The 26,397-nt window shown below is 36.5% G+C and overlaps 1 protein-coding gene and 1 pseudogene across 1 annotated transcript; one reads left to right on the top strand and one right to left on the bottom strand.

The window, feature by feature from the left end:
• The first annotated feature begins 253 nt into the window (after nucleotides 1-253).
• Nucleotides 254-12,333, top strand: LOC107768331 (DNA (cytosine-5)-methyltransferase DRM2-like). The gene is given in 12 exon segments (XM_075248037.1): nucleotides 254-385; nucleotides 531-591; nucleotides 8,251-8,314; nucleotides 8,470-8,607; nucleotides 8,745-8,934; nucleotides 9,171-9,311; nucleotides 9,961-10,083; nucleotides 10,391-10,499; nucleotides 10,631-11,350; nucleotides 11,495-11,547; nucleotides 11,549-11,846; nucleotides 11,848-12,333. Coding segments are annotated over 6 exon segments (1,248 nt in total). The 5' UTR covers nucleotides 254-385; nucleotides 531-591; nucleotides 8,251-8,314; nucleotides 8,470-8,607; nucleotides 8,745-8,934; nucleotides 9,171-9,311; nucleotides 9,961-10,078; the 3' UTR covers nucleotides 11,911-12,333.
• A 154-nt stretch (nucleotides 12,334-12,487) lies between these two features.
• Nucleotides 12,488-13,978, bottom strand: LOC107768332 (stemmadenine O-acetyltransferase-like; annotated as a pseudogene).
• Between the last annotated feature and the right edge of the window lie 12,419 nt (nucleotides 13,979-26,397).

Below are 26,397 nucleotides of genomic sequence, written 5' to 3'. Positions count from 1 at the left end.
TTTTATAGACATTAGACCTAACTGACAGGTCTAATGTCTACTTTCGAGAGTATAGAATTCATTCTGCTATTTCATCAATTGCTTCCACCAATAGGAATATTTTAAGTAAGAACATCATTAGAAATAATTTAAAATTTGAAAAAAATTCCTACATTTACCCTTTTCTTCCCATTTTCTTATTTTATTGTATTTATTAAAATAATGGAGTAATATATATGTGTTCAAAAATAAACGTAGAACTGATTAGACGAGGCGCGTAATATTTTCGTACCGTCTCAATACTTGAGGCAAATTCAAAGCAAGAGGGTTTCTACTCTCAGTATTATGCACAAGAATCTCTCTTTGTTCCTTCACTCTTGAGACTATCCTCTCCTCTCAAAACTCTGTACGTTTGTCTTTCTTTTCTATTTTCACTTTGTAAACAAAAAAAAAAAAAAATCTTTTTTTTGGTTTTTGAATTTGCTGAAACTGTGGTTTTTTCCTCCTAAATCTTAGCTCTTTTTTTGTGTCTATATTTTTGGGCAATGCAGGATATTAAGAAAGTTTCTGATCGATATAGCTCAAAGCTGCTTCATAACCAAAGCATCTCAGGTAAGTTTTATGGTTTAGAAAAGTTTTTGGTTGTTTGGTTACTTGCAATCGTTAGCGAATGAGCAAAGACCTAATTTTTGTCTGCATGGAATGTTTCAGCTCCAATTTGACGTTTTATTTCAAAATTGTTAGCCAATAACAAAACCTAGTTTCCCCATTGCAGAAGTAGACTCCAAAAAGAAGAAGAAAAAACTGATTTTGTACTAAAATTTTGGCTAAAAGTTGATATCTTTTTAAAAATGGGAAGGCAAATGCTTAAGCTGAATGAGACTATTGGCACCTACTGGCTCATTCTTATGCACTTTTTGCACTAATACTTAATTCAACTTTCTCGAAAGCCTCTGTTCTTCGTCTGTGTATCTCCATAACCATTTCATAATTAAATTCTGATTATGGTGCTTCAGATTTATTACTCCCATTCCACCATGTTTTTGATTAAGCAAAACAACTTGTTAATCACCTTGCTGGCCTTGGGTATATTGACATTAGGTAAGTAGGGAGAGAGTCAAGCACACTATTACTTAAGATCAATCTACCTACTAATGATAAATACTGTATTTTCCATGTCGCCAGCTTTTTCCCCACTTTTTCAATTACCCCCTGCCACATAATTTAGAGACTTGCAACTACTACCTAGGGGGATTCCCAAATATTTGGTCGGAAGTATACGAACTTGATACCCGGGATTTTCTACTAACCCCTGTGTATTCTGTACATCATTCATGGGATAGATGCAGCTATTCATCAATTTAATATACCTAGTCCTGACACCAACTCAAAAACCAATAGAATCACCCTCAGGTACCTCAATTGTTATTTCTCTGCCTCACACATGATAAGCGTATCATTCGCGTAAAGTATATGTGAGATTTGATTAAGTGTCAATTATGAGTTGCCACTGTAAACCCATTTATCCACCCGTTAACCAAACTGAGCTTCTCAGTTTGCTTGTGCCTTCTATGCGTGTTTGCCATCTTTTGGAAAACCTTAGTATTTTTGTATCCTTCTTTAGCCACAAGAATCTAGATTTTTGTCTCCATGATATCTCCTCCAATCTGGCCACATCTTGTGTTTGCATTACAATATCAGCTTTTTCAGCCATTTTCTGATCCGTTTAATCTCTTTCCTCAGCTGTCCAACTCGGGTAATTTATTCAGCAGCAGAGATTTTCTGTCATCCAGTCTACCAAATTTCTTTCTGATCCATTCCTTCAATTTCTGCTTCAATAAAAACAGTTTTTTGGCTTACGCGAAATCTTAACGCCCTCTCACTTCAAAGGAATTCCACCAGCTGCTGATCAGATTCATAAAGTCTGCTTCCTAGAACCATTTGTTCTCAACTTGAAATAGGAAGTTCTCCTTTGCCATTGGCCACAGGAAAACTCAATAGGATTGTGGTCTGACCAAGTTTTTGGAAGCATAGACTGCTTAATATTTTTGAATTCCTCATTTCCAGACATTTGAGTAAAGGTACCTATCAATTCTGAAGACCACTATAGATCTGTCATTTCTCTCCTCTGTATAGCTGGGGATCAATCAATTCCAACTCTTGTATGTACTTGGAAAATCATCTGTAGCCCGTGTGCTTCTGTTGTTACCTTGTCTCTCACTGAGGAACCTAACCACATAAGTGTTGAAATTGTCATAAGTCTCACATCGGTGGATGACAATTTTGAATGGGAATTTCACCCTACAAAAGGAGGCCTAATGTTTAGGATTTAGACACACCTCTCATTTGCCTTTTTTATCTTCTTAAGGCATTTGTATCTTCTCTCTTTAGTATTATTTCACTTGTAATTTTGGAGTGGAATAAAATATTGATTGTGTCCGAGGAAGTAGGCAAAATTGGCCGAACCTCGTAAATTCTGGTGTTCTTTTATTGTTGTCTTATTGTCTTGTTTATTATTTAGTGGTTGTCATCTATTTTGGTATAGTAGTTGTGACTCATTCACACTATATACATTTGGCTTCCGCAACAATTGGTATCAGAGCCAAGGTACTGTCTAAGTATGCTCTGTGGTTGCAGCATAGTCTGATCTTCCACATCAGAAAAGATCTATCTTGGTAACTGAGTCAAGGTTCTGTTTGAGTATACTCTGTGGTTGCAGCTTAGTCTGATCTTCCACACCAGAAAGGAAATAATCTTGATTTGTGTCGTCAGCTACTAAATAATATTTGTGTCAAAATGGAAGACAATAAACAAGAAGAATCTACATCAAGTGTCAATAATACGTCATCGTTGGCATCTTCGCTTATGACAAGAATTGTGTCAAATGCGAAACTTGCGGTAGAAATTTTTGACGGGTCAGGACATTTTGGGATGTGGCAAGGCGAGGTTCTAGATGTTCTTTTTCAACAAGGGTTAGATCTTGCCATTGAAGAAAAGAAGCCAGATGTTAGTGGAGAAGAAGATTGGAAAATTATCAATCGTGTTGCTTGCGGGTACCATTCGATCCTACCTTGCTAGAGAGCAGAAATATCCATACACAAAGAAAACTTCTGCAAGTAAATTATGGAAAGCACTGGAGGATAAATTTTTGAAGAAAAACAGTCAAAATAAATTGTACATGAAGAAGAGACTGTTTCGCTTCACCTATGTTCCTGGTACCACAATGAATGAACATATCACCAGTTTCAATAAGTTGGTCACAGATTTGCAAAATATGGATGCAACTTTTGATGATGGTGACTTGGCCTTGATGTTGTTGGGGTCACTTCCTAATGAGTACGAGCACCTTGAAACTACTCTACTCCATGGAAATGACGAAATTTCTCTCAGAGAAGTTTGTTCGGCTTTGTACACCTATGAACAAAGAAAGGGAGAAAAACAGAAGGGCGGAGAAGGAGAAGCACTAATTGTGAGGGGTCGTCCTCAAAATCAAACGAGGACTAAGAAGGGAAGATCCAAGTCGAGATCTAGACCTAGCAAAGATGAATGTGCCTTTTGTCGAGAAAAGGGGCACTGGAAGAAAGGCTGTCCGAAGTTGAAGAATAAGGCCAGACATAACAATGGAAAGGCCATTATGGATTCAAATGTATCTGATTGTGATGATTCAGACTTCTCATTAGTTACAACAGAGTTATCAACATCATCAGACATATGGTTGATGGACTCGGCTTGTAGCTATCATATGTGTCCCAACAAGGACTGGTTCGTAAATTTTCAAGAAGGAGAATATGGAGTCATTCACACAGCGGATAACAGCCCTCTTACCTCATATGGCATTGGTTCAATAAGATTAAGAAGACATGATGGAATGATCAGAACATTAACAGATGTTCGATATGTACCGGGTTTGAAGAAGAATCTCATCTCTGTGGGAGCCCTAGAATCAAAAGGGTTTAAAATCATTGCAGAAAATGGAGTGATGAGAATATGCTCCGGTGCACTAGTGGTAATGAAGGCCAATCGGAAGAACAATAACATGTACCGCTATCGTGGTAGTACAGTTATTGGGACAGCGACAGTGACATCCAGTGATGACAAAGAGGCAGAAGCAACCAGGCTATGGCACATGCGCTTGGGACATGCTGGAGGGAAATCCTTGAAAGCTCTATCTGATCAAGGATTGTTAAAAGGCGTAAAGACTTGCAACTTGGAGTTTTGCGAGCATTGTGTCAAAGGGAAACAGACAAGGGTTAAATTTGGTACAACGATCCATAATACTAAAGGCATTTTGGATTATGTACACTCTGATGTTTGGGGTTCTTCCAAAACACCTTCATTGGGTGGGAAGCACTATTTTGTAACCTTTGTTGATGATTTTTTTCGAAGAGTGTGGGTGTATACAATGAAGAGGAAAGATGAAGTGTTGGGAATTTTTCTCAAATGGAAGACGATGGTGGAGAATCAAACAGGCAGGAGGATCAAGTGTATTCGCACAGACAATGGAGGTGAATACAAAAATGATCATTTCAATAAGGTCTGTGAAAATGATGGCATCGTCCGATACTTCACTGTCAGACATACACCACAACAGAATGGAGTGGTAGAACGTATGAACCGGACTTTACTGGAGAAGGTACGGTGTATGTTGTCCAATGCTGGCTTGGGCAAAGAATTTTGGGCTGATGCAATTACATATGCATGCCACCTCATTAATCGTCTACCATCTGCTGCTATTGATGGAAAGACACCATTTGAAAAATGGTATGGAAAACCTGCTGTAGATTATGACTATTTGCACGTGTTTGGCTCAATTGCATACTATCATGTGAAAGAGTCAAAATTGGATTCGAGAGCAAAGAAGGCTATATTTATGGGGATTACTTCTGGAGTCAAAGGATACCGCTTATGGTGTCCAGAGACAAGGAATATTATATTCAGCAGAGATGTTACCTTTGATGAATCTGCCATAACAGATAAGGTGACAGTTGAAGATGTCAAACAAACTGGTGGTGCATCAAAGCAGGTGGAGTTTGAGGGAAAATTTATTTTTCCTACACAAGAAGCAGAGGAGGAAACTCATGAAGATTACCCTCTGGAAGAAGAGCCAGTAGAGAGGGAGATTCCAACTCAGGAACCTCGACAACAACTTGAATCAATAGCAACCAGCAGGCCAAAAAAGACAATAATGAAACATGTTCGTCTCATAGAGACGGTTGCTTGCGCAACCTCAATTGTAGTTGATGGTGTTCCTACCACTTATAAAGACGCAATCCAAAGTTCAAAAGAAGATAAGTGGAGGATTGCCATGAATGAAGAAATGCAGTCCCTTCATCAGAATCATACATGGAAATTGGCCAATCTCCCGAAGGGAAAGAAAACAATTGGGTGCAAATGGGTATTTGCAAAGAAAGAAGGATTTCCTAACCAAGAAGATGTTCGCTACAAAGCAAGATTGGTGGCCAAAGGATATGCTCAGAAGGAGGGAATTGATTACAATGAAGTATTTTCTCCAGTTGTAAAACATTCCTCCATTAGAATTATGTTGGCTTTGGTAGCACAGTTGGATTTGGAACTAGTTCAGATGGATGTAAAAGCTGCGTTTTTACATGGAAACTTGGAGGAGGAAATCTACATGAATCAGCCAGAAGGATTCAAAGTTGCTGGAAAAGAAAATATGGTATGCAAACTTGAAAAATCGTTGTACGGATTGAAACAATCTTCTAGACAATGGTACAAGCGATTTGACAAGTTTATGTTGCGGCAAGGGTACAAGAGAAGCAAATACGATCATTGTGTGTATTTGCGCAAACTTAATGATGGTTCCTTTGTATATCTTCTCCTATATGTTGATGATATGTTGATAACTTCCAAGAATTCGAAAGAAATTGATAAGTTGAAGATTCAACTGAAGGAGGAGTTCGAGATGAAGGATCTGGGTGAGGCAAAGAAAATTCTTGGCATGGAGATAATAAGAGATAGACGTTCAAAGAAACTCTGTTTATCTCAGAAAGAATATTTGAAGAGAGTACTACAGCGTTTTGGCATAGATAAGAAGACTAAGCCAATTAGTACGCCACTTGCTCCCTATTTTAAGCTAAGTACTACTATGTCGCCAAAGGATGAAACTGAACAGGAGTATATGTCAAGGGTACCATACGCAAATGTTATTGGTAGCTTGATGTATGCAATGGTTTGTACGAGACCTGACATTTCACAAGCCGTTGGAGTTATTAGCATATATATGCATAATCCAGGAAAGGAGCATTGGCAAGCTGTGAAATGGATTTTACGGTATATTCATAGTACTGTAGATGTTGGGTTAGTTTTTGAGCAGGAAGGCAATCGGTCTGTAGTTGGATATTGTGACTCAGATTTTGCGGGTGATCTGGACAAACGAAGGTCAACTACTGGTTATGTGTTTACTTTTGCAGAGGCACCAGTTAGTTGGAAGTCTACTTTGCAGTCAACAGTTGCTTTGTCTACAACAGAGGCAGAGTACATGGCTATTACAGAAGCTGTGAAGGAGGCAATTTGGCTTCAGGGGTTGCTAAAGGAGCTTGGTATTAAACAAAAAAATATTATAATTTTTTGTGATAGGCAAAGTGCTATTCAATTAGCGAAGAACCAAGTTTATCATGCAAGGACGAAGCACATTGATGTTCGGTATCATTTCGTACGAGAAATCATAGAAGAAGGTGGAGTCACGGTGAAGAAAATTCATACTACGGAGAACCCTGCTGATATGCTGACAAAAGTGGTGACTGCGGTCAAGTTTCAACATTGTTTGGATTTGATCAACATTGTTGAACACTAAAGATTGAAGATGAAGACACAACCAAAATTTGTTATTGAGAGAAAATTGAAGATGTGAGATTTTGCCAAGGTGGAGATTTGTTGAAATTGTCAAAAGTCCCACATCGGTGGATGACAATTTTGAATGGGAATTTCACCCTATAAAAGGAGGCCTAATGTTTAGGATTTAGACACACCTCTCATTTGCCTTTTTTTATCTTCTTAAGGCATTTGTATCTTCTCTCTTTAGTATTATTTCACTTGTAATTTTGGAGTGGAATAAAATATTGATTGTGTTCGAGGAAGTAGGCAAAATTGGCCGAACCTCGTAAATTCTGGTGTTCTTTTATTGTTGTCTTATTGTCTTGTTTATTATTTAGTGGTTGTCATCTATTTTGGTATAGTAGTTGTGACTCATTCACACTATATACATTTGGCTTCCGCAACAATAAGAATCTCCAGCTATTATTCCAAAGACCTCTTGCAGCAGCAACCTCAAACCATAGATTTTTCCTCCCTGTTCTTCTGTTTGGTATGTATACCCCAGGCATAAGCCATTTCAAATCATTCTGTGTACTTGAGGAAAGTGCTGATTGAGTGTGGTCACCAATAACTGGGTCGATACAGTCTTAATCACTTTCATCCCTAAGAAGTAAAACATCCCCAGTACGTCCGCAGGAGCCTATTCTATATGTCCAAGCTACCTGTTTGGCCAAAGTTGTCTAAAATGCCTCTCTTCCCCCTCTTCAACTTTTGTTTCTTGAAAACAATAAACGTCTGGCTCCCATTTCTGGATCAGCATCTTGATGAGCTCTTGCTTCACTATTACAAGCGCTAAACTATTAGTGTCTCCGTCCCAATTTATGTGCCACCATTTGACTAGACACGGAGCTTAAGAAAGAAATGAAAACTTTTGAAACTTGTGGTCTTAAAACAAGCCTTAGACATTTATGCGGCTATAAATCATCTCATTGATGGTAAATGGGGGAATTTTAAGTTAAATTGTTTCTAAATATAGAAATGTGACATTATTTTTGGGACAGACTAAAAAGGAAAGTGTGCCGCATAAATTGGGATGGGGAGAGTACTACACAAAAACATAACTTCTCTCCTCTTTCTTTTACTACATATCATGAGATGAATGTGGCAGCGAGAAACAAATTTGTTCTTCTAAGAAAGATATTTCATTCTATCAAGCTAGGAGGAACATCTTTAGATATTCGGAAGAAAAATGTATAGCATGGGCGGCAGAGATGAGAGTTAAATAAGAATATACAGAATTGTATTTATACTATTGTGTCCATATTGGCTTTTTCCTTTTCTTGCTAAAGGTATGGGGTTTGGTCTTAATGTCAAGAGATGAAGAAACTTATGTTTTTGAGTTTTCTGTGTGAGATTTGATGGAATATCTTTTTGCTTTGATGATTGCCTTGTGGAACTTTTGGCAGTAATTCAGGTTTACCTTCTCGTGTTATGTAGGCTGCTGAATTATTCTCCTTGCTGAACAAGTTGGAGTTCTTTTTCAGGCTTACCTGGAGAAATGGTAAATTTATCTTGTTTCTCGATTGTCTAATACAGTGCAGTTTTTTGACTTCCTTCTGGTCTTCTAGATCAGAAAAGAAAGTTTATCGCCCTTCTTTATTCATATTTTTGATAAACGGAGGAAAAGCATTTAATTTCTTGTTCAATCCCATGCAGGACGAAAGTCTTTCTGGAGAAGACAATGACAACATTGACTGGGATACTGAAGATGAACTAGAAATACGGGACACACCATTTTCCTCATGCACAGATTTAAGAACTACTGGGCAGCATGTTCTTAGTGGTGATGGTGAGGTAAATGCTTCGAGCCTATATTGATACCTACTGATCATCTTTTGGAACCCCCCCCCCCCCCAAAACAAACCCAAAAAAAATTGTTCATAACATTGCATCTCAACTTATGATCTCTTGTGGTCTTCTCTTACCTGAAGGCGAGCTCGTCATCAGTGCCCCGCCAGTTCATTTAGCAGTTTGTAATGATGGGATTTCCTGAAGAATCTATTGCAAAAGCAATACAGCAAAATGGTATTTGAATTTTCTAAGTGTGGTATTTAATGTTATTTGATTTGAGACGCAGGAGAAAAAGAAGATCTGGTGCTGGATGCACTTTTGGCATTCAAGGTACGTAACATCTGCCTCATTATTTGACTTGTGAACACTGGATTCCTAGGTGTTGACTTGACTGTGCAATGAATGATGCCAATTGTTCATTATCCGGTCTGCACGGCTCTGGGATTGAATTGTGTTAAGAATATGCATGGTTTTTCTTTGTCCTTTTATTTTTTACACAGTAATGACCCTCTAATACTAGCAACCCCCCCTCTATAAAGATAGAAAACTTATGATTTTTTTTACAGACCCCTGAAGAACAGCCCTATACTAGCCCTCAGCTGGATCCCTCCAATAGTTCTGATGATAGCTCTTTTGAGTACAACGAGAACCTTTTGGATGATGTTTATGCGGAAGATAGTTGGTCCTCCGACTTGGACAGCTGTATAGTATGTCATCCTCTATCATACACCTTTCTCCATTTTTCTTTTCAGTGTCTAACTGTAGCATAGATTATAGTCAATCTGGTTTCTCTTTATTCGAAGTGATACATTTAGTCACTTTTTTGAAAGAGCACCCTTTTTATATCTGTAACACATCATTTATGTAATTCAACGTTAGTGATATGGTATTTTTGAACACCCATGGCTTCTCCTACTAAATTTTATGTCTAATATGCGGTGGTTTAGTTTTACAAATTTGTGGAGAACTACAAATAAAATTAAAGGTATCTGTGATTTTTACTAGTTGTCTTTGACTGTCATCAGGTTCTTCCAGTTGAAACACAAGATTTCCTTCTCCTTTTTTTAATTTGGGATTTGGGGGGTACAGAGAAATGGTTTGCCAAGTAATTTCTACAAACGAGGACATGTTGACCTGTAAATGTACTGCTGAAAATTGGACGACTGATCTAAAATTAATTTTTTACTGCTCACTACTTTTGGGGCTTAAAGGACATTTTTCTCCACGTATTTATGCATCAACTAATACTTCTTTTACCATTCAGGATTTTTGGTGGTCCTGAATCTTGTTATAAGCTGCTTCCTGGGCACTATTATATAAGGGTTTTCTAACATTTTCCTTTGCAACGTGTGACAGAATTCTGCTAAACAGTGCTACTTGAATGACGAGAGCAGTTCTTTGTCTGAAAAAAAGCAGATATTATTATACCTGGCAACTATGGGATATTCAGTGAGGGTTCCATAGCAATGGAGAGATGTGGTGCGTATATGAAATTATATTTTGTCTTCTACCTTACTAATGTTATCTAAATTTTTTATCGTTAGACATTTAGTTTGGCTTTTGATATGTAATAGTTATGCCAAGGTTTATCACTCGATGAAGAAATCTTATTCATGCAAGTTATCTAGTGGATCATTTGAATAAAAAAGATGTAGCCAACCCAAATTAACTTGGGATTGAGGCTCAGTAGTAGTAGTGGGTTAGTTTCTGTTTAGTAGTGGTGGTGGGAGTAGTTGTTATATAGGAGTAGTTGTTGTTCTTTCCAGGTAATTAATGTACTCTTCAGTCTTCACAACTTTCTAGGTCCAGAAGCAACGCTTGAAGTATTGATAGATTTCATCAGTACTGCTCAAATGTCAAGAGCAGAAGATGCCTATCTACCAGAAGATGTGAAGGTATGCTTTCCCTGCGGTATTTGAAATTGACTCGTGTGAACTAACAGTTTGTTCAACTTTGTTCGCATTTATAACTGCAAATTAGCAATATCATTTTTCATAGAATTGATGCCTCCCTTCCATTGTGACAGCCAAAACTGAAGCATATATCGAATGATAGTGGTGGATACAAGAGGAAGATGTACAATGAGTTGAGCAAAAGGAAAAAACAAAGGTCGATTCTTGATAAAGGGACAATTCGTTTGCTCAAATACATGATTGGATTTGGAGTTCCTACAGTATCTCTTCCAACAATAGTCCAAAGAAAACTTTCGAAGCAAGCTGTCGGCCCCCCTTTCTTCTACTATGAAAATGTTGCTCAAGCTCCAAAGGATGCGTGGAACACCATTTCCAGACACCTGTTTGATGTTTTGCCTGAGTTTGTTGACTCGATATACTTTTGCACTGCTGCAAGGAAAAGGGGATATATTCATAATCTGCCAGTTGAAAAAAGATTTCATTTGTGTCCACTTCCCCCAAGTACCATTCATGAGGCACTTCCCCTAACAAAGAAATGGCGGCCATCTTGGGATACACGAACAAAGCTAAATTGTTTGCTAACAGCCATTGGGAGTGCAAAATTGACAGATAGGATCAAGAAAGTTTTGGAGAAATATGATGGTGAGCCACCTATGGAAGTGCAGAAGTATGTTCTTGCAGAATGCAAAAAGTGGAATTTGGTGTGGGTTGGAAGAAACAAAGTTGCTCCTTTGGAGCCTGATGAAGTTGAAATGCTATTGGGGTTTCCAGAGAACCATACTAGGGGTATAAGTAGGACTGATAGATACAAATCCCTTGGTAACTCGTTCCAGGTTAGCCTAACATTCTTTCTTCTGATTTTCACTGTATATATCCAAGTCTTATTTTGCAAAAGTGTAGCTCTTCCGTTGGCTTATTGAATTTTTTTTTCTTGTTAGAATAATCTTTAATGGTACTTGGATCAATATTTCTATTAGGTCGACACAGTGGCGTATCACTTATCGGTGTTGAAAGACAAGTTTCCAGCTGGTATTATCGCTATTCTCTGGAATTGGCGGTGCCGAAGTCGCTCTTCGAATGAAGAATGTTGTTTCAGTTGAAAAATCTGAAGTCAACAGGGTTATTTTGAGAAGCTGGTGGGATCAAACAGATGAGGAAGGGAAGCTTGAAGAATTTGAGGATGTGAAGGAGCTGAGCCGAGACTGCTTGGAGAAACTGATGGATTCCTTTGGAGAATTTGATCTAGTAATTGGTGGAAGCCCGTGCAACAATCTTGCAGGTGGTAACAGGGTGAGCGGGGATGGGCTTGAAGGTACAGAGTCTTCTCTATTTTTTTTACTATGTTAGGATATTGAACTTAGTCAAATCCATAATGTCTAGTAGACGTAGATAGTATTTCAGATTATCTTATCCTATATCTTTTTCTCAATGTTGTCAATGCTAGGTTTATTCTTTGTAGGGTATAATGAAACAAGATAGTAATTGCACTTGTGCATTGTGCATTGTGCATGGCTATTTTAGTTTACTATGAAATTAATGGAATTTTCATGGTAAACAAACTAATCTGATTGTTGTTGGTTTAGTTGTTTCGAAACTAGGTTCTTACAAACAGAAACAATCTTTTGCTGATAAAGGTGCTGAAATTGTTTGTCATTTGAGTGCCGCGTTTTCCTGGATTGTTACCTAGTGATAACATCTCTATATTTGTTTGGGTTAAAGCCAAAGGTTCTGTTTGATACTAGGGGAAAATATTGTCTGGTGCCATTTTAGAATCTTGATCAGTGTCAACTGATCTCTTAATTAGGACAAGGACGGAGAACAGTCTTGTCATGCTTTTAATTTTCTCTGTCCTTTGGCAATGGGAATAAATTGATTTAATTGAAATCAATAGATGTCAGGAGGAGAGAATATACTCAGAATCATTAAAGGAATTTATCTTTATTGATGAAAAAACAATTCTAAAAAGGAAATCAGAAAATTTCACATTTCATTCAAGAAATTAAAAGCACTCAAACTTTAACTTATCTAGAACAATTTGGGAGGAGCTATCCCTTAAGAACGATTGAAGATTTGCTCTTATTAGTACATAACAAGAACCTTATTCGCAACTTGTTTAATCTTGTGTCATTCTTTGATAGGGAAACTAGCCTTGAGAGTTGCATAAGTTAGCAGCTCTGTGTTCTTCTCAAACATTTTCATATCTTGTTCACTCAAAGTAACCCTAGCTTCCACTCCACCATCCTTTGTATCTATTAACATTATCATGTTCTTGAATTTTCCTTCAACTGTACTAAACATAATTGGCTTCCCCCATCCAAAATCCACATCATAAAATGAGTAACCACACCAGCTACTGAAATGGTAGAAATCCACATCATCTTTTCTACTAACCAAGCTTACTATATCCCTTATGTGCTCTAGGATAGTTCCTATGGCCTCATCCCCTTTCAATCTTTTCCCATAGTCATTATCAAACTTGACTAACCCTTTTCTTATCAAAGCCACCATGTTATCTATATCTTTTTCAGTCTCATCCTTAGATGCCTCAACGAGCCCAACAAAGTTTCCAATATAATGAGCATGCATTGAAGGATCAACTCGTTTCCTCATGTTTACCATATGGGCTAAGGTAGACGGCCTTTTGGAGTGCACAGTCAAACACTTCCACATGACACTTGTCACTACATCGACACGAGAAGGTTTAGGTATGTTGTCACTAGCTGCCTTCGTCTTGAGAAGTGCTATTCTAGAAGGGTTATAAACATAAACATTCGTAACACAGGCCTCCTTTGAAAGCGCGGCTTCAGTGCTAGGTGAGGGCGGCAATGCATTACTTGGTGGTAAGAATTTCGCAATGGGATCAATTGGAGATAGTACAAAATTTGGATCGTCTTGGCGTGCCAAAGATGTCCAGTCAGTTAAGAAGGTGATAAAGGAAGAAGTATCCAAAACTTTGTGTGTAGCTGAAATACCAACAACCATTCCACCACATTCCAAGAAGGTAACTTGAACAACAAGTAAAAGGGTCGATGAAAAAGACTCCATGTTTAGTGGAATTAAAGATTTCCTATGTGTCTAATCAATATAAGGGTCGTTGAGAATGTCTTCCAAGCGTTGATTGTGCACAAATGCTTCGAGAAATGGCACACCTTCATCGTTGCAATCGACAGAAGCAGTGTCGTTTCTAAGTCTTCCTGCCAAAAAGTAATAACGAGCAAGAATTTCAGACAAGGATTTCTTTAAGTGTTTTAATCTTGATGAGTTGATCATATGGTTATTTTCCTGAAGTGATGGAGGAGGAGGATGATAGTATAGAAGTATAGGGATGTAATTTGATGGAGCAAACTGATCGAGAATAGAATATTCATAGGATTTGAGGTGATTGGGAGTGGGAGAAACAGGTTTGATGAATTCTTTGGAAATTATCTCCATCCTTAATAGTATGTTTGATCCTTCGTTGGTTGTAGCTTGTTTTTTTTAGAACGACAAGCACATGCAAGTATGATTTATACTATTGGGGATGTTTCTAACATTTAAGGTAAGTCTAAAAAAAAGTTGGTACTCTACTAATTCATAGAGTTGTATAATCAAATCCTTGCCTAACCTCTAACATTAATGTGGTAGGCATACCTGGTGTAGCTAAGGCTGAACTATTATGATCTACCACACGCCCTAGAAGATAGGATGGATTTAAGTTATATATCGTGAATCGTTATAGCGTAAAAAGTTTTCTTAATTTTACTATCAGTGAATTTAACGTGCGATAGCATATTATAAGTTGGAGTACATTAGCCAAAATCTTCCTACTCCATTGTTACCATCAGATCTGAAAAATGAGAAATCAATCAAAATGGATCTGAATTTATTGCTAGTTATTCCCTTCGTTTCAAAAAGATAGGCATTGTTTCTTTATTGGTCCGTTTTAAAAAAATTGGCACCTTTCAATATTTTCTTAATAGGAAGTATTTATAGCAATACAAATATTATGGCAAGTTTAAGACCACGGGTTTCAAAAATTTTACAGTCACATAAATGCTATGGTTATTTAAGATAACATATCTCAAAAGTCTTCCCTTCTTTATTAAAACTACTGCCAAGTCAAACTAGGACAATCTTTTTGAAACGGAGGGAGTAATATTTATCAAGAGATTTACCTGTAATTATACCTAATAAATCTGCCTAATTATGTACTCCCTTCGTTCCATAATAAGTGACCATTTTACTTTTTTATTTTGGTCCAAAATAAGTGTCCATTTATATAATCAAGAATGAATTAATTTTATTTTTCGAAATTTGCCCTTATTTATATATTTCAATGTGTCAAGGGAATAATTAATTAAGGTTAATTTGGTGAATATATCTTTTTTTATCTAGGATTTTATATTTTCTTAATGAATGTGTCAAAGGTAAAATTGTCACTTATTGTGACTAGAGGGAGTAAAAGACTTTTACAACCGACAATTGCATAAAAGTATTTACTCCAATGCAGGCGGCGAAACGAATGGAGGAATATCATTTGCTCTTTTTATTATAAATTTCACAAATGTTCTTCTTTTCTTTCTTTTCGCCTATTATTGCAAATCCATATATTAAATCTTCAATCAAAGTATTATTATCGTCCGTGACAATATTGTTTTTAATTTATCCTGAACAAGCTTCATGTATAAAATGTCAAATTTGCACATAGTAACTAACCAAGTAAACTAGCAAATACAATCAAACTAATTAAGACCATCGATTCTCCTAGCAGTGAAGATAGCAGAAATCATTAATCGCACAACAGTTGGCACACAAAAAAAAAATTAAAATTGCAAACTAATATTGAAAGTTCAAAGCTACAGCTGTACGTACGTGGTTCACACCTTCTTTTCAAGCCGTAGATTAGCACTAAAAATGTTAAAACAACCTAATTATAACCATATACTATAGTCACTTATTAAGTTGACATGCATCTTCTATGTGAGTTTTCCTTCATTTACAGGCTGTTATACTACATAAATATTTCGCTCAATTGCCAATACATAAATTAGGAATGTACATGGACCGAGTTGGTTACCATCTATATCAGTTTGGATTAGTTCGGTTTTCTCGGATTTTTCGGGTTTTTTGTTACTTAAATATTATTTCAATCTTACTTTGTTAAATTTTTTATAAGTAAATATATCTTTAGTAAAAATATAAAAAAATTGACAAACATATTATCTATTAAAATATTTTTATGGGATAATTTTCTTAGTAACACATCATAGGTATTTTTTTAGTCGTCTGACAATAATCTTTTGTTGATGTACGTAAATAATAATAATCACTTTACATTCGAAAAAAATATAAGAATTTAATAGATCTTAACATATTATATGAATATGGAAGAACAAAGAGATTGGCGCATTTCAGTAACACTTGATAAGTAAGTGTATCATACAACCCATTATTTAAGGTTAATAAATATGGAGCACTTCATATTCTATTAAATATTATATCCTGCAAGATATTCCCAAATATTCTTAGACATTTTTTATAAAACAATTCTATATAAAATCTTAAAAGTATATATAAAAATTATACTCCATATTTATATGTCGGTTTGGTTCGGATTATTTTACTCAATACCAAACCAAATCAAACCAAACCTAGTCGGATTTTTTAATCGGTTTAGTTTGACTTTTCAGTTTGATGCGGTTTTCCGGTACGATTTGTAGAACCCTAACATAAATTCGATATCTTTGCAATTTGCTTCCCTCTACATAAAGCTATTGAGTAGGATTAGGATGTGTTTTATTTTCATCAATATGTAGCCATTCTAAGGCTGGCAAGTGGGCCGGTCCAGGCCCGGGACCGGCCCGGGACCGCGGGCCAGACGGGCCAAACGGCTAAACGGGTCAGGACCGTTTGGTCCGGTTTTAGCGGGCCTGGTCCGGTCTCGTGGGCCGGTCCTATGATTTGGGCCCGTCAGGCCCGAGACCATTTGGCCCGCCAGGGCCTGAGACCGGTCCGGTCCCTTAGCGGGCCAAACGGTCCCAACGGCTATTTTTAAAAATAAAAAAAAATAGCCGTTGGGCTGTCAAAAATAGCCGTTGGCTATTTATAAAATAGCCATTTACCTCCCCCCAACTTTGTTTTAATCCCAAACTTTTTATAATTACACTTTTTCTCTATTTTCAACTATAAATACCCCATCATTATTTTATTTTTCTTACAAAATCATCAATCTATCACAATCTCTCTCTAATTTACTTCTATAATTGCTACTATTGCTTACTTTATTGTTACAATTTGTGAAACAATTGTGAAGTTGGTGAATTGAAGTCTTCAACGATAATCAATTTCCAACAAGTTGTTCGTCAATTCGGTAAACTCGTTCTAACTCTTAAGTTTTAATATTATAATTTTATTTATTTTATTTACTTTGCTTGATTAATTAAGATGGCTTATTCCTTAAAAAATATGATTAGTAAAAATAAGGAAAAATCGAAGAGTGGTGAATCTAGTGGCCAATCTGTTCCTCCTCCACTTCCCCCGGCTCCCCGACCCAAACCTGTTACCCGTCCTACACCTCCTATTCTTGATAGCGATAATAGTTTATTATAATTTACCGAAAGTTAATTTTGCCATATTATTTTACCCGGTGAACAATTAAACCATGAATATATGAATGCTCTTTATGGTAATCCAACTATTGATGAAAATGACGATGAAGAAATAGATTTTGATGAAACCCAACCGGATGACAATACACCCACTAGTCCTGCTCCTGAAGTTAACCCAACTAATAATAATCCAGATGATCCCCCATCTGACCCTCCTATTAGTGCCCCTACTTTTTCTAGACAACCTTCTAAACGGGCAGAAACATCTCTTGTTTGGCAATTTTTTACTCAACTAAGAAAAAAAAATAGGAAGAGAAAAAAATAGGGCTAAGTGTAAAACTTGTGGCAAAGAGTTAGTTTTTCAATATGTTAGAAGTCGGGGGGGACGGAAAGTTTGACTAGACACATATTGCTACACCCTCAAGATAAAACTAGATATTTTCGTATGAAAGCTTTGGCTGAGGGGACAAGTGCACCTAGTCAGGCTGACCTTAGTATCGGATCAAATCAATTTTAACCGGAAATTAATACTGTTACCGGTGGTATTTTATATTATGATCCAAAAAAAGATCGGGAAGAATTGGCAAAAATGGTTACTGTTATGTGCTTAAAATATAGTTTTCCTTCTAACCCCCACTTTGTGCATTATATTAGAAAAGTTTATAATCCTACTTATAAAGGTTTTCCTCGCACAACCGTAAAGAGTGATATTTATAAAAATAAACATGAATATGAACAATATTTGCGCTATTTATTTACTCATATAAATTGTCGTCTTGCTATTACAACTGATATTGGTAGAAGTGGTAATGACTGTGATTACCTTACTGTTACCAGTCATTGGATTGATGAGCATTGGATAATGTAAAAGCGCATTATTGCTTATAGAATAATTAATTCACGTCACACATGACAGTTTATTTCTAGCACGATTGCGGATATTTGTAGATATTTTTACATTAGTGATAAAATAATGTCAGTTTCAATGGATAATGCTACTAGTAACACAAATGTTGTAGCCTTGCTTACCACTACACTAAGTCCTGTATTTAGTAACATTTTTCATGTTAGATGTATTTGTCATATTTACCATTTAATTGTGGGTGATGGTATGAGAATTTTAAATGTTGAAATTGAAAAGGTTAAAATGGCTCTTAATTGGCTTTTTTATTCAAACCGTAGAAGTAGACTTAGAGAATATTTTAAAAGATGCGATGAATTTGGCCTAAGAGAAAGAAAGGTTCCTAAACCTTGTCCAACTAGATGGAATTACATGTATGAAAGTTTAGTTGTTGCATATGAATATAGAAACCCCATAAACTCAACGTTTAATGCTCATGTAAGTGATGATGATGAGCACCTTACAAATGCGGATTGGGCTAATGTTAAAATGCTTGTAGATTTTTTAGAAAAAATCTATATTGCTACAAATAAATTTTCTGGGCAATATTATCCTACTATTTCTAACTGTTTAGTTTATATTGCAGAAATTGCAAATTTGTTTGATCATTTTTCAGAGGGTGGAAAAATTTATCAACTTGCTATTGATTCCATGAGAAAAAAGTTTAAAAAATATTTTTTCCCTATTCTCCCTATTTATGGTATTGCTGCATTGTTAAATCCTACTATGAAATTAGGAGGTCCTCAATTTTGGTATGAAACTGTTTATAATGGTTTAGCACTTGAAGATGAGGAGTTGTCTAAACTTCCGAACGCAATAGCCTCAATTAAAATAAATGTTCAAACTATTTATAATGCTTATCAAGTTGCATTAGATCATGCTAGACCAAATGTTCCAACTCCTTCTTCTTCTAGTTCTCAATCATCTAAAAGAACTGCGGGAGTAAGAGCACTTAGTGCTTGGGCAGGGTTCAGGGGTTCTCAAGGTTCTAGTACTAGTGATTTTTCACAACTAAATGAGCTTGAAGTTTATTTGTCACAGAGAATTGAGGAAGTGAATCCCGACGGCTCCTTTAATATTTTGGAATGGTGGAAGGACAAAGAAAAACACTTTCCGATTCTTTCAAGGATGGCCCGAGATATTTTAACTATTCAAGCTTCAACAGTGGCATCAGAGAGCGCTTTCAGTCAAGCAAGACTTCAACTCGGTGATTATAGAGCGTCTATGAGGGAGAGCTTGAAAAAATCAGTACTTTTTAGAGATTGAATCCGTTCGGAAAGAAGAAATTTTGGACTTGCTGAATCACAACCAGAGGTAGACGAAGCTTACGAAGAAATGCTAGCTGAACTTGCGGAGGATGATGCTTCGCCTGGAAGCGGTGATGACCAAGCTTCATTTCCGCCACCACCAACGGAAATTCCTCCGGACCTTGAAGGATTTATGAAATTTGTAAGAGATACCATATAAATTAATATGTAACTTGTATTTTGGCACATCTTGATTAGTTTCTTTTTCTTCTCAATGGTGGTATTAGCACCTTGTTGTGCTCATTCCATGGGGGGAGGAAGACTAAGAAAGATATTGCCATGATTTTTAATGCTATAATAAAAATATAACGCATTGATTTGAATATCTCTTTACAATATTTTTGTCTTTTTATATATCTTAAGCTATACATATAGTATAATATAGTATAGTATAGTATATAATATACTATATATACATATAGTATAATATAGTATAGTATATATATATAAGCTTATATTTATACTATACTATAGTCTATACTATATATACATCTCATAAGATATATAAGCTATATTCGATATACATATATATATATATAAGCTTATATATATACTATACTATACTATATATACATCTTAAGATATACTAAGTATACTAGATATACTAGATATATATAGTATAGTATAGTAGATATACATGTATATATAGTATATCTTAAGATGTATACTATCGAATATGGCTTATATACTATGTATATATAGTATAGTATAGTATAGTATAGTATAGTATATATATATATATAGTATATCTTAAGATGTATATATAGTATATAAATCGAATATAGCTTATATATAGTAAGATGTATACATATAAGCTTATATTTATACTATACTATAGTCTATACTATACTATAGTCTATACTATATATACATCTCATAAGATATATAAGCTATATTCGATATACATATATATATAAGCTTATATATATACTATACTATACTATATATACATCTTAAGATATACTATATATACATAGTATACTAGATATACTAGATATATATATAGTATAGTATAGTAGATATACATGTATATATAGTATATCTTAAGATGTATATATAGTATATAAATCGAATATAGCTTATATATAGTAAGATGTATATATATTATAGTATACTATAATATATATACATCTTACTATATATATTATATATATCTTAAGATGTATACTATCGAATATGACTTATATACTATGTATATATAGTATAGTGTGTGTATATGTAAGATATATATAGTATATCTTAAGATGTATATATAGTATAGTGTGTGTGTGTGTGTGTGTGTGTATATATATATATATATAATATATCTTAAGATGTATACTATAGAATATGACTTATATACTATGTATATATAGTATAGTGTGTGTATATATATATATATATATCTTAAGATGTATATATAGTATATAAATCGAATATAGCTTATATATCTTAAGATGTATATATAGTATAGTATAGTATATATATATAAGCTTATATATATATGTATATCGAGTATATCGAATATACTCTGAAATTAGTGCAATCAGACTTATATAAGGTACATTAAAGATAAAATAACGTTATTTAGTCCAAAATGAGATAATGGTTCTTGTCCGGAGGAGAGAATCCATGAATTATTGATTCAACAGGTAGTTATGATTTTCTACACGTCTCTTTTGTCGTGGCAGTACTGCGAGAATTGGAACAGGACATATATGTCATGAGGTGTGTTGTGGGCATTGGATTCGTGAAATTGCAGCTATTGTGGTCAGGGGATGTTAATATGGGCAACCGACTTATGTGGTGCATGGTGTGATTTCAGCATAGGTGCATGATTATGTTTTGGTACAGTGTGTGGTGATTGGTACGATGTTCGTATGTTAGAATCAGGTCTTGTAAATAAATTCGGAGGTTGGAATTTTGTTCTAAGGCTTTTTGATTAAATAAAAGGGAGGATATTCAGTCTGACTCGAGCTAATGTGTTCAACCGGATTGTGGTGGCACAGGTAGGTGCACGAGGTGTTAAACATTGATTTTAGACAACTCCGAAGCAGTCCTTAGCATGTTCGAGGACGAACGTATGTTTAAGTAAGGGAGAATGTAATGACCCGGCCGGTCGCTTTGAGCTCTAGCACGTCGTTCGGCGGTTTAAGACCTTGAGTAGCTTCACTTCAAGTATTATGACTTGTACGTAGGGTCAGAATTGAATTTTGGGAAGTTCGGGATTGATTTGGAAAGAAAATTCTAATTTCGGAAGCTTTAAGTTGGAAGAATTTGTCTAAGGTTTGACTTTTGAGCAAAAGACCTCGGAATCGGTATTTAAAGGATCCAATAGGTTTGTATGTTGATTTCGAACTTGGACGTCTGTTCGGGTTGAGTATTGGATCACCAGGGAGCATTTTGGCGCTTATTATGAAAAATTTGGCATTTTAAAGGTTTAAGAATTTCTTAAGTTTGGTTTGAGGTGGACTTTAGTGTTATCGATGTATGTTTGGGATTCCGAGCCTTGGAATAGGTTAGTATTGTGATTTATGACTTGCGCGCAAAGTTTGGCATTGTTCCGGAATGTGTTGATATAGTTCGGATGCGTTCGTCGAAGTTTAAAGGTTTGAAAGTTTAAATAAGGGTTTTGATCACCGATCCATGTTTTCGATGTTGTTTGGCGCGATTTGAGGCTTCAACTAAGTCCGTGTCATGTTTTGGGATATGTTGGTATGTTTGGATGGGGTCCTGGGGGCCTCGAGTTTGAAAGAGATTGAAATTTGGATTTGAGGCAATGCTGGAAACTGCTGAAGTCTGGTGTCACCGCACCTGCGGTGGTTTGGTCGCAGGTGCAATGGGGGTTGTCGGAGAAGCGGAGAAAAGTCAACCAGGAGGTGGGCTGCAGGTGCGGAGCTTTGGCCACATCTGCACAAACGCAGGAGCAAAACCTTGGGCGCAGAAGCGGGTGAAGGCGCAGAAGTGGAGGAATATCGCACTTGCATGCCGCATAAGCGGGGTATGTTTCCGCAAGTGCGAGGCTTCGTGTTGGGGGATTTTCCGCAGAAGCGGATGAGTGGCCGCAAAAGCGAGGCCGCAGGTGCGGCATTTTGTCCGCAGAAGCGGACTTGGCTGGGTTTAGTGGAAACCGCACCTGCGATGGAAATTTACGCAAGTGCGAAGCCGCAGAAGCGACTAAGGTAACGCAGGTGCGTAAGGTCGTTGGGCAGTGTGTTCTTTTAAATCAGGGGTTTGGCTCAATTCCACTTTATTTCGTCCATGGGAACCGATTTTGGAGCACTTTTGGAGTGCCATCTTCATCAACTATTATGGGGTAAGTGATTTCTTCACCTTGTGAGTTAAATACATGGTTTATACATGGATTTAAGCATGAGAATTTGTAGAAATTAGGATTTTGGTGGAAAACCTAGAAAATTGGTATTTTTAGATTTTGACCACGAAATTGGACATGGGATTAGGAATAAACTATATATTTGAGTTCGTGATATTATGGGTGGGGTTTATCTTCAAAACATTTCGGAATCCATGCACGTGGACCCGAGGGTTGACTTTATCGACTTTTCGAGCGTAGTTGGGAATTGTTTATATTGATTAATTATGGGTATTAAAATATATTTTGATTGGTTTGCACATTATTTGAATAGTTTTGAAGAGACGGGCATCGGGTTGAGGTGCTTGAGTGGCGTTGGAGCCGGTTATGGAATTTCGGAGCGAGGTAAGTCTTCTGGCTAACCTTGTGAGGGGGAAACTACCCCTAGGTGATATTTATCGTTATGTGCAACTAGTTGTGGGTGCTATGCACACACGAGGTGACGAGAGTCCGTACGTAGCTAAAACATGTTTATGTCCGGGTAGACTTAGGATCTTATCCTGTAATATTTGAGTTATTTGAACTCATTTTTGTTGGCTTAATTAATTGAAGTCATAAATGAAATTGATTTAGAAATACATATATGTATACTAGGCCAAGCCTTAACACTTTGTGTTGTGGGCGAGTTATTTGAAAAACGGTAAAGATTATATCCATTTTGTACTCATGTATGATATTGTAAACACGTGTCTCGTAATTTGGTAACTTCTTTCCTTTTTCTGTGGAGCGGGACGAACGCCTCGGTAGTATATAGATGCATCTATAGTTCTTTCCACTCGAACCTCGGCAGTGTACACATTATTATGGATCGGGCCGAATGACCTCGGCAGAATCGTGCGTTATATTGCTAATAGTCCGAATATTTACGAGCTAATCTTTCCATTGATGCCCCACATTTTTATATGGTATTCCTTATTTATTTGATATCGACCCTTGGCATTTTCTGAGCCGTTAAGGTAGAATAAAATATTTAGAAATTTACGCTTGGAAAGAAAAAATTGGAAGATTATGTAACTTGCAGATTAACCCCATCATTTCCGTATACCTCATATCTGTTTATGTTTTATTATATTTCTTTATTGGACCTTTAGTAAGTGTCGATGTCGAAACCTCATCACTACTTCTCTGGGGTTAGGCTAGATACTTACTGGGTACGCGTTGATTTACATCCTCATGTTGCACTTCTGCACTAAATGTGTAGGATCTGACAGGTTCATTTGATGATCACCTTGGCGCGTAGGCGCACCTATTGAGGAGACTTTATGTGAGTTGCATTCCAGGCTATGCATCACAGTCCACCGAGTCTCCATTGTACTATTTATTTTATTCTGTCTTATTACATTCAGGACAGATGTTGTGTTATTATTGTACTCCTTAGAAATATCTCATGCACTTGTGACACCAGATTTTGGGGGATTCTACTGGTTGTTCGTTATTATAGATCACGTAGTTATTATCATTTTACCCTAGTAAATTCCATTTTTATACTATTTAAGTAATGGAGATTATGATCTCGAAAGTAATGAAATGAGTAAATAAATTGATAAATCAACGTTGGCTTGCCTGACGACGGCGTTAGACGCCATCACGACCTATAATGGATTTTGGGTCGTGACATGGGGAATACCTTCCGCATCTGCGCTCCTCAGTCCGCACCTCAACCTCCGCTTCTATGCTTCCCAGCTCGCACCTGCGACCAATGTTCCGCAGGTGCGATTGCACCAGAAAGCTTCAGCTACAACAGTCTTTCAAACTCAAACTTTGACTGAAAACCATCCGAAATTAACCCGAGGCCCCTGGGACCTCAACCAATTATACCAATAAGTCCTAAAATATGATACGAACTTAGTCGAGCCGTCAAATCACCTCAAACAACATCAAAAACACAAATCACACCCCAATTCAAGCCTAATAAAAATTAAGGAATTCCAACTTCTACAAACGACGCCGAAACTTATCAAATCACGTTCGATTGACCTCAAATTTTGCACATAAGGCACATTTGACATTACGGATTTGCTCCAACTTCCGGAATCTGAATCTGATATTGATATCAAAAAGTCCACTCCCGCTCAAACTTTTCAAAAATCCAATTTTCGCCATTTCAAGACAAATTCAACCACGGACCTCCAAATCACAATCCGGACACGCTCCTAAGTTCAAAATCACCCAACGGAGCCAACGGAACCATCAAAATTATATTCTAAAGTCGTTTACTCATAAGTCAATATCCGGTCAACCCTTTCAACTTAAGCTTCCAAATTTGAGACTAAGTGTCTTAATCCATTTCGAAATCTCTTCGGGCCCGAACCAACCACCCCGCAAGTCAGATAACAACTAATAAGCATAAAAGGAGTAGTAAATGGGGGAACGGGGTTACAACTCTCGAAATGACTGGCCGGGTCGTTACAATCAATGTGCTGCAAAAAAACAAATTACATATTTTCTCACTGCAGTAGACAATTTAACTACCATTTTTAAACACAAAATCTATGGATATCTAAAATAATAGAATACTTCAGCTTATCATTAAATTTTGTCGGGGTATGAGTGTACCGTGTTGTTCAGGATTTCCCCAGGATGTGCCAAAGTATAAAACCAATCCTTTTTGTCAACTTTCTCCACTCCAAGATCAAACCACAGGTTGAGATGGTTATCTTTTACAGTATAAGGCGCCTTCTTCCTATTTAAAGACATAGAAAGTACAATTAAAATGTAGTTGCAATTGAAAATTCACAAATTCGAAGCACTCGATAATATGAAAAAGTGTAGAATCTAACCTCTTTGAAACCGTGTCGGTACCTAAATATAATCACTTATTGAATTCTTCCAACAAATCAAAATCAACATCATTGCCAATAACCCCAGTAAATGGATGCTTGATGTTGAAAATTGGAGGAGGTCCAATAGAAGTGCTTCCACTAGAACTGAAATAAGGGAGAAAAGGGGATCTGGCATGCTTTCTGTCATGACCCAATTCCATATCAGGCCGTGATGGCGTCCAGCACAGTTGCTAGACAAGCCAACAATGAATAACCTAATGATATCCCATTTTAGAGATTTTTCCCACGTAGTGATCTTTTCTTTTACGTAAAAGATTTAATGAAAACCAATTTAAATGATTAAGTAAAAACAGCTAGAAACATTAATAACTGTAAGAACATAACCCAAAATTACAAGTCTACTATTACGTACCAAGATCTAGTGTCACAAGTATATGGGCAACTTAGTAGAATATAAAAAAGATATCTATCCTACTGCCTGAATAGGAATAGACAGAAACAAAATAAATAGGGGGGACTCCGGCATGCTGCTGAACGGCTCGGAAGGGCAGCTCATCGTGGAATCTCGAACCCAGATCAAGAATGCGCGCCAGAGGGATATCCAGATGCACCTGCCTCAGATCCTGCACAGTTAAGAGCGGAAGTGTAGCGTGAGTACATAAAATAACATGTACCCAGTAAGTATACCGCCTAACCTCGAAGAAGCTGTGACGAGGGGTCGACTTGACACTTACTAAGGCTAATGATAATGAATTTAAAATTTATAACTGAGCAAGGATTACAATAAATATACTAAAACTCAACAGTAAGTGATGGAAAATACCCCTTTTTCACAATTATAAATCCTAAATTTATCTTCCATTTAAACATTGGAGCAATATCAGTTATGAGTATTCAATCCCAAAATATTCATGCGCATATAATGCCGAGGACGTACGGCCCGAACCAAC

The sequence above is a fragment of the Nicotiana tabacum genome, chromosome 24 (genome assembly GCF_000715075.1).
Source record: "Nicotiana tabacum cultivar K326 chromosome 24, ASM71507v2, whole genome shotgun sequence".
NCBI lineage: Eukaryota > Viridiplantae > Streptophyta > Magnoliopsida > Solanales > Solanaceae > Nicotiana > Nicotiana tabacum.
Note: the sequence above shows the minus strand (reverse complement) of the source record. Positions and strands in the feature narration are given on the sequence as shown.